The sequence below is a fragment of the Littorina saxatilis genome, linkage group LG8, assembly GCF_037325665.1.
Source record: "Littorina saxatilis isolate snail1 linkage group LG8, US_GU_Lsax_2.0, whole genome shotgun sequence".
Lineage (NCBI taxonomy): Eukaryota > Metazoa > Mollusca > Gastropoda > Littorinimorpha > Littorinidae > Littorina > Littorina saxatilis.
Window position 1 is genome coordinate 4,675,922 of NC_090252.1, and position 8,312 is coordinate 4,684,233.

General features: G+C 44.5%; 1 protein-coding gene across 2 annotated transcripts in view; it reads left to right on the plus strand.

The window, feature by feature from the left end:
• The first annotated feature begins 1,740 nt into the window (after nt 1-1,740).
• Nucleotides 1,741-8,312, plus strand: part of LOC138974934 (uncharacterized) — a 10,680-nt gene continuing 4,108 nt past the window's right edge. For both annotated transcript variants that reach the window (XM_070347645.1, XM_070347646.1), the window contains exons 1-2: nt 1,741-1,873; nt 3,173-3,388. In XM_070347645.1, the coding sequence (XP_070203746.1) occupies nt 1,861-1,873; nt 3,173-3,388 (229 nt within the window). In that variant the 5' untranslated portion in view covers nt 1,741-1,860. The remainder of the gene's footprint in view (nt 1,874-3,172; nt 3,389-8,312) is intronic.

Sequence of the window (8,312 nt, forward strand, 5' to 3'; positions counted from 1 at the left end):
CATGTGATTAACAGCAAATTTGGCGTAAATGGACATTTGCTTTTGCTTAACAAAACCTGATACAGAGCCACCGTGAAAAAATTAAGAAATCAGTAGTTTTTTAACAATTTTCAAAATGGCCGCCAATAAAAGGGTATTTAGGCATTTGTGATGCTAAAAGACATTCTCTTGCAATAGAAACTAACACAAAAACATTTTAAAACAAAACAATACATGTATTGTTGGTGCAGAGAATGATTGGACGGTGTGGGTGGCAGGGTTGAAGAATTTGTGGATTACCTAAACTGTGCAAAAATAAATATATTGCACCAATTTTCATACCAAAACGAAAACATTCATTCCTGTGCTGTTGTATTCAATGTATGCTATTGAGGGCACTCAACTTGGCTAACTGGAACACTCTTAAGACAAGAAGGGCAAAGCCCATACGACTCACATGCTTTACACATTTTTCCTACCAAAATACATGTGACCTTGACCCAAGGTCAAGGTCATCCAAGGTCATGCAACACAAAGCTGTTAATTCAAGACATAGGAAGTACAATGGTGCTTATTGGCTCTTTCTACCATGAGATATGGTCACTTTTAGTGGTTCACTACCTTATTTTGGTCACATTTCATAAGGGTCAAAGTGACCTTGACCTTGATCATATGTGACCAAATGTGTCTCATGATGAAAGCATAACATGTGCCCCACATAATTTTTAAGTTTGAAACAGTTATCTTCCATAGTTCAGGGTCAAGGTCACTTCAAAATATGTATACAATCCAACTTTGAAGAGCTCCTGTGACCTTGACCTTAAAGCAAGGTAAACCAAACTGGTATCAAAAGATGGGGCTTACTTTGCCCTATATATCATATATAGGTGAGGTATTGACTCTCAAAAACTTCAGAGAAAATGGGAAAAATATGAAAAATAGCTGTTTTTTAGGCAACATTTATGGCCCCTGCGACCTTGACCTTGAAGCAAGGTCAAGATGCTATGTATGTTTTTTGGGGCCTTGTCATCATACACCATCTTGCCAAATTTGGTACTGATAGACTGAATAGTGTCCAAGAAATATCCAACGTTAAAGTTTTCCGGACGGACGGACGTCCGGACGGACGGACGGACGGACGACTCGGGTGAGTACATAGACTCACTTTTGCTTCGCATGTGAGTCAATAAAAGATGGCCTTTACATGGGTTATTTGACCGCCGCCCAAATAAGGGTACCCCCAAAATAAAACTGATAAAAATGTAATGTATCAACTCAAAAGTCGACTAAAATTCATAATCGCTGTATTTCAAATACGTTGTTTGTTCTCATGTGTTTACACAACTAGCACATTCCGGCAAGTATCTATACTCAAAAGAAACTTTGGCAGTACTTGAAACAACCATCTGTCATAAATACATGCGAAGTCAAAAATATGTGGGATGTAAGTCAACAAACCTGTGGCAGTTTTTAAAATATTATTTCGTGAAGATTTGAAAGTGTACTCAAACGGTTGAACTACGCCTCGTGTGTAGACACACATTCCTGAAAGTTTCAACGCAACCCACTTGGTCATTGCTAAAATACATCGATTTTAGTTGACTTGGGTATCCCTCAAATTTGACACATAAACATCTCATCCGTGAGATCGACACATACATCAGTAGGTACAATGGCACAACACTAGAAATATGCAAGATGGCGAAATAATTCAATTCAATTCAATTCAAATTCTCTTTTGCAGAGTGACTGTTTGAAAACTAATGTCATGTATTTTTTTCAGAGTTGGAGTGAAAATCAACTTGGATCAATTAATAGCCTGACTCCGAAGAAGCACCTTGTCACCAACTTCCATTTGTCAACCTGCGTCCATAAACAACAATGGCAATGCAAGGTAAAAATGGTTACATTTTGCCTGCCGTGGATGCTTGCACATATGCAATACTTTTTCCTAATTTGAACCCAGAGCGTATTTTTAGTTGCTGCGTGGTTCAGTATTCAGCAGAGTTTTAATAAAAGGTTCTCGGAGGTTTTGTCAAAACAAGCCCGGATTTTGTTTATCGCGTTAGTGTTGAGCGGCAACACTAAAATCAGCTAAACTTCTTAAATCATTGCTATTATTTGTTCAAAGCGTTACCACCAAGCTACCCCTCGCGGGTTAGGGGGAGTCCCATATTGGTTGGGACTAGAAAGAATTTACCCGATGCTACCAGCATGTCGTAAGAGGCGACTAACGGTTCTGTTTCTTCTCTTCTTTTGTCTTATTTCTGCCTTACCAGTCCTTTCACCTATATTTCCTTCCAAGAAAACTCTCCCTACTATTCCCTGCAGTTTTCCAATTCTTTTCTTGTTGTCTTATTTCTACCTGACTGGATCCATCACCTTTATTTCACTTACCAAAAGTCTTCTTTTCCACATCCTTATTTCTCTGCACCCCGCATGTTGTATGAGGCGACTGACGGGTTCTGTTTCTCCTTTGGCCCTTGTTAAGTGGTTCTTGTATAGAGTATGGTCAATGTTTGTAGAGATTTTGGTCAAGCAGTGTGTGGGAGGTGTTTGGTCCTTTGTGCTGGAGGCTTGCATTCTCCCAGTGGGGTCATGTATTGTGCTGCGTTGCGGGCCCCTGGAGCAATTTTTTGATTGGTGCTTTTGTGAACAAGAAACACTTGACAAGTGGCTCTATCCCATCTCCCCCCTTTCCCCTATCCCATCTCCCCCTTTCCCTCGTCGCGATATAACCTTCGTGGTTGAAAACGGCGTTAAACACCAAATAAAGAAAGAAAGAAAGAACCACCAAGCTGTGCCTAGTCTTGACATTGAAAACCCAAGTGATTAATCTGAACAGCGCGAGCGCGCGCCTGTGTGTGTGTGTGTGTGTGTGTGTGTGTGTGTGTGTGTGTGTGTGTGTGTGTATTTGCGTGTGTGTATTGTTGGCGTAGCTGTGTGTGTGTGTGTGTGTGTGTGTGTGTGTGTGTGTGTGTATTGTTGGCGTAGCTGTGTGTGTGTGTGTGTGTGTGTGTGTGTGTGTGTGTGTGTGTGTGTAGTGTTGGCGTAGCTGTGTGTGTGTGTGTGTGTGTGTGTGTGTGTGTGTCTATGCATGTGTACATGTGCCAATCCATGCGTGTGTGCGTCGCTGTGTTTGTCTGATCTTAATTTCAGCCAATGTTGATTCCAGTATTCTTTATGTTTACAGCATTAAGCCTACAGATTTGGGCCATAGCTTTTGTCGGATGGATTTTACAGTGCAATGCAGACATGGGCACACAGATAGGAGCACCCACAGGCTGCATAAATATCACGGCGGTAGTAGGTCAAAAAGCTGCGATCACGTGCCAGTTTGGCAGAGATGTCAGCAAATCCAAACACAACATAGATGTGCAGCAATATCCTCCATCCAGTCATGAACCAGGTACGAATATACTTTCTGAGAGAGAGAGAGAGAGAGAGAGAGAGAGAGAGAGAGAGAGAGAGAGAGAGAGAGAGAGAGAGAGAGAGAGAGAGAGAGAGAGAGAGAGAGAGAGAGAACTCAGAACTCAGAACTCAGAACTCAGAACTCAGAAATTTTATTGTAAACCACACTGTTGTGTTTGTACAAGGGGGGAGTAGAGTTTCCATTCAATGTATACTCTCTCACAAACAAGTAAGAACAAGTACATAATACAGTGCTAAGGGTTGAAACATAGCGATCGAAAATCATTTACACACATTCATTTTAGCCTAGCAGTTGCTGTCGATGCCTGAATGCATAAAATGTATACCGGGAGAGTGCCCACAACCTACTTTTGTTTTGTGTTAGTAGTATCTGCATTGACGAGTTTTCTAGTTGACCGATTTCAAAGACATTTCCCAGGTAAGTTTCTCTTATATCAGAGTATACTGGACACTTAAAAAGAAAGTGGTGCTCGTTTTCGTGAGGGTATCTGCAAAGTGGGCAAACATGGGAACCGTTTGCAGAATATCTCTGTTTGTTGCACATCAAGGGTGAAACCCCAAGTCTGAGTTTTGTGAACACTTTTTGAATATATGGATTGTCTATTTGGTCAAGGTACTTTTCTCTTCCAAAGTTAGGTTTAAACAATTTGTATGTGTCATACCTCTCACTGTCTTCTAGCTTACTATGCCAGTTCTGGGTAAAGCAGTCTTTTAGGCGTTGTTGAAAAGCCTTGATAAAGTGTTTTTCGTTGCCGACATAGCCGTACGTCCACACATGTCCAAACCCATTTTCACACAGGAGGTTTCTGACCCTAGCGGACCAATTGTCTGTCCCTCTGTCTGCCATGTTCCTCATCATCACATGGGCCATTTTTACATATCTTGTGTTGGGGAGGCGATTTAGCCGCAACCAATATTTAACGCATCTGGTAGCAGCGAGGACTGATAGGGGAAATCTACCGAGTTCTCCGTATACCATGCAGTTGGGACTTTGGGGGGAAACACCTATTATCCGTTTGCATGCGAACATGTGTACCTTTTCAATGTTAGAGCAATCAAAACAACCCCACATTTCTGAACCGTACAGCAATATGGGGGTAATCTGTGTATCAAAGAGTGTGAAAAAAAGGTTTAGATCATAACATCCAATATTCCACAAAACTCTAAAAATGTCGATAACACCACGCTTAGCTCGTACAATAGAGTCTTCAAAGCATCGTTGGATGGAAACTTTGGTGGTCAAGGTTAAGCCGAGATATTTATACGAGTTGGTAACGTACATGTTGTCGTGACCAAATGTCCAGGCTTCGTTTTTCCACAAGTATCCACCGTTGCGAAATACCAACACTTTTGTTTTTTCTTTGTTTACCTTTAAACCTAATCTGTTGGCAACTTCATGCAATATATTTAACTGGTTTTGTAGTCCCACCGGTGTCACTGAAAGCAATGCTATGTCGTCAGCAAACATCATGATAAATAGTTCAATTTCACCCGGAAGAAGTTGAATTCCATGCCTCCCTTTTAGAATCATTTCAGACGCAAGTTCGTTAATCAAAAAAGAGAACAGGATTGGGCTTGCCAAGCATCCTTGTTTGAGACCTTGCATACACTCAAAAAAGGCCGTGTAGTCAGAGTTACACCGAACACAAGATAATACGTTTGAGTACATTGCTCTGAGTGTTTGGAGCATTTTTCCCCCAATGCCGATCTTGAGCAGTACATTCCATAGTAAATCTCTTTTGACGGTGTCGAACGCCTTTTGGAAGTCCACAAAGGCCACATACAGTTTCTTGTGTTGTTTAAGTTGCTTGCTTACAGCTGCATATAACGTCAAAATATGGTCCACTGTCGTATACCCTTTTCTGAACCCAGCTTGGGACTCAGACATGACATTGTTCATTTCAGCCCACTTAGTCAATCTATTGTTAATGATGGCAGTATACAGTTTACTGACACAGCTTAGCAGCGACACGCCCCTGTAATTGTCAGGGTTCTCATCGTTGCCTTTTTTGAAGATTGGGTGAATAATGGCTTTGGCCCACTCAGCTGGGTATGTTCCTGTGTGGAACAGTTTGTTAAAAAGCTCTACCAGGTAAGTAGTAACATCATCACCTGCGATGCGAAGCAACTCGTTTGGGATTTCATCTATACCTGTTGCTTTGCCTTTTTTCAGCCCTCTAATGGCTTCTCTTACCTCTCCTTCAGATATATCTTTATTTAGCTCGTCCATGTCGAGGTCCGGGACCTCTTCCGCGGATATACTCGGTTTGCTGAACTGGAGTCGCTACAACAGCTAAATTATTAAACACGCCGTTAAAATGGTTAAACCAGTCATCTTTACTAATGATAGGCGAGCTTCTTCCCTTTCTCTTGAATTTTCTAATTTCCCTCCAAAAGCTTTGGGGGTCATGAATGCTGGCAAGTAAAAGTGACACTTTGTTCTGTTTAAATGTAATCTTTTTATTTTTCAGCAGCTGGTTGTACTTCTTCCTTTCATCTAAATATACCGTTTTACACCGCTCTGCTTCTTTTTCACATTCTTTAAAACTGATTTTTATCTGTTCTCTTCTCCATGTCAAGAGCTGTCTTGTTTTTCTTGTACCTTCGAAGAGCTTTTCGTGTCAACCTTTTTTGCTGTTGACATTCAAAGTCAAACCATTTGTTTTTCTCACCGACCGAAACAGAACCATTCTCAACAGTAATTTCCATTGGCTTAGTTACCTCCTTAAGGGCACGGTTGAACAACTTTACTGATCCATCAATATCCCCACTCATCATCTGCCCCGCCTCTTCGAGTTTACCAGCGAATGATTCCGAGTCAATAAGCTCTCTTACCTCATGTTCTTTATGTGTATCCCATGACATCTTAACTCGTACCCCTTTCTTTGTTTCGTTTTCTGTTTGCCCTGTGTTCTTGTTAGTGGGGCCTGTAAGTGTTAAGCATAGCGGCATATGGGGGGATTCAATTCTCTCTTCGACGGTCAAGCCCAGGCAGAGGGATGATAACTCTTCTGAGATGATAAAGTAGTCGTGTACACTATTTCCATGTCTGGATATGTATGTAAAATGCTTAGACGAAGAGGGCGTGCAAAAACCATTTAGCAGACACAGACCAAAACTAGAACATAACGACAAGAGTTCCCAGCCAAACGTGTTAATTGTCCGATCCTCTGACAATCGAGAAGGACTATACAGAACTTGATGGTTGCACGGGTCGTCTAACTGATTTTCTGAGTCAGCAATAGCTTGCAAGGACCCAGTTCTTGCGTTCATGTCCCCACATAGGATGATGTAAGCTTCTCCATATCTTTCTAACATGTCTAACATACATAGTTCAGTTTGTTCAATGTGACATTTGGCCTGGGAGGTATCATAGTACGGTGAAGTTTGGGGAGGGATATACGCAGCTAGGTATATAACATCTTTGTCCAGATTCCACAGTGTCTTCGATATTTTGAGACAGACCATGTGATCGTACGTTACCTCAATCGCATCAAACAATTTAGCTATTTCCTTTTTTACCAGTATAATGACCCCACCTGACCTACGGCCTTTGTCAGTCAGTTTGACAGCCGAGCTCGAAAATACTACAAAGTCGCAGAACGTGTTACTCAAAATGAACGATTTATCCAGGAACGTTTCAACTAGGCAAACGACGTTAAAGTTGTGTATATAACTCACGAAATCGGGGTCTGCTATTTTCGTTGCGAGTCCATCGATGTTCCAACTCAGGAAACGAATGATACCCTTTGCACTATCTCTCGGTGCGTTGTTTGGCCTATCGTTGCCGCACCGTCACATGCTGCTGTTGTCTCTCTGCTTGTCGGCGCTGCGGCCCTGACGCCGGAGAGTGCCGGGGTCAGGATCACCCTGCATCCCAGGAACAGGCGCTCTGTTGCCGCCGCCAAGCATGATGTCGATACGACCTTGGCGCTGCGTCTTGGTGCCGTGGTTTGGTCCACGGGGAGTTCCAGAGGTGGAGCCCGTCTGTAGCCTGCTGCGCGTCATCACGCCTGGAGGTTCGGCTGTGGCCGTGTTTCCATCACCGCCGCCGTCTAGCCATGCCCTCGGTACGCCACCCAGATCCCCGCCGCGCCCGCCACTGTCGTGAGGGTGACTGCTGGTCGTCGGAGAGCCTCTACCCCGCCCCCTGCCCGCAAGGGTGTCCCTATGGTCAGCGTCACGCCAAAGGGGAGTAAAGCCATCTGCGCTGGAGGTGGAGGGGCTGGCAACAGGGGACTGGGGCGGCCGATGGGGCAGCGCTGGGAAGTCGTGGGACGAGAGGACGTGTTGGGGCGAGTCCCGTGCCGGGTCCCGCTGGCTGTCGTAGGGTGGGTCGCCGTCTGCACGCTGCACTGGACTCCGCTGTCCTCCGTCTGCGTGGGGTTGGACGGGCTCCATGCGGTCGGGGGGCGGCGCTCTGTGGCCGCCACCCATCCGCGATGACTGTTGAGGCGGGAGCTCCTCCGTCGTCGGCTGCATCCCTGGTGGCTCAGTGCGTTGTCGTGGTGGTGAGGGTTGGGGTAGGGACGGGGTCGATGAAGGTGTTGGGTGTTGGGACGGGGTTTGCAAAGTGCGTGGGGGGTTACTGTGACTTGACGGCTGAGGGTTGGTTCCCCCGCGTTGCGCTGGTCCCGTGGGTCTCCGCCTGAAGCGCTCCTGCCTGATGACACTGCCGCTGGAGACATCAAAGACGAAGACGGCTTCATTGGTCATCAGCTTGTCGTACTACAGGGTTGCTTTGTAGCCTCTCTGCCGCAGGTCCCGTTGGGTGGGCAGAAGCCGTCTTCTCTTCTCCTGCACTGTTTCGGAAAAGTCCTCACGCACGTACACATCACAATATGTGTCTGAGTCTTTCAGGCTCCGTGCCTGTGAAAGTACGAACTCCTTTTGCTTATAGG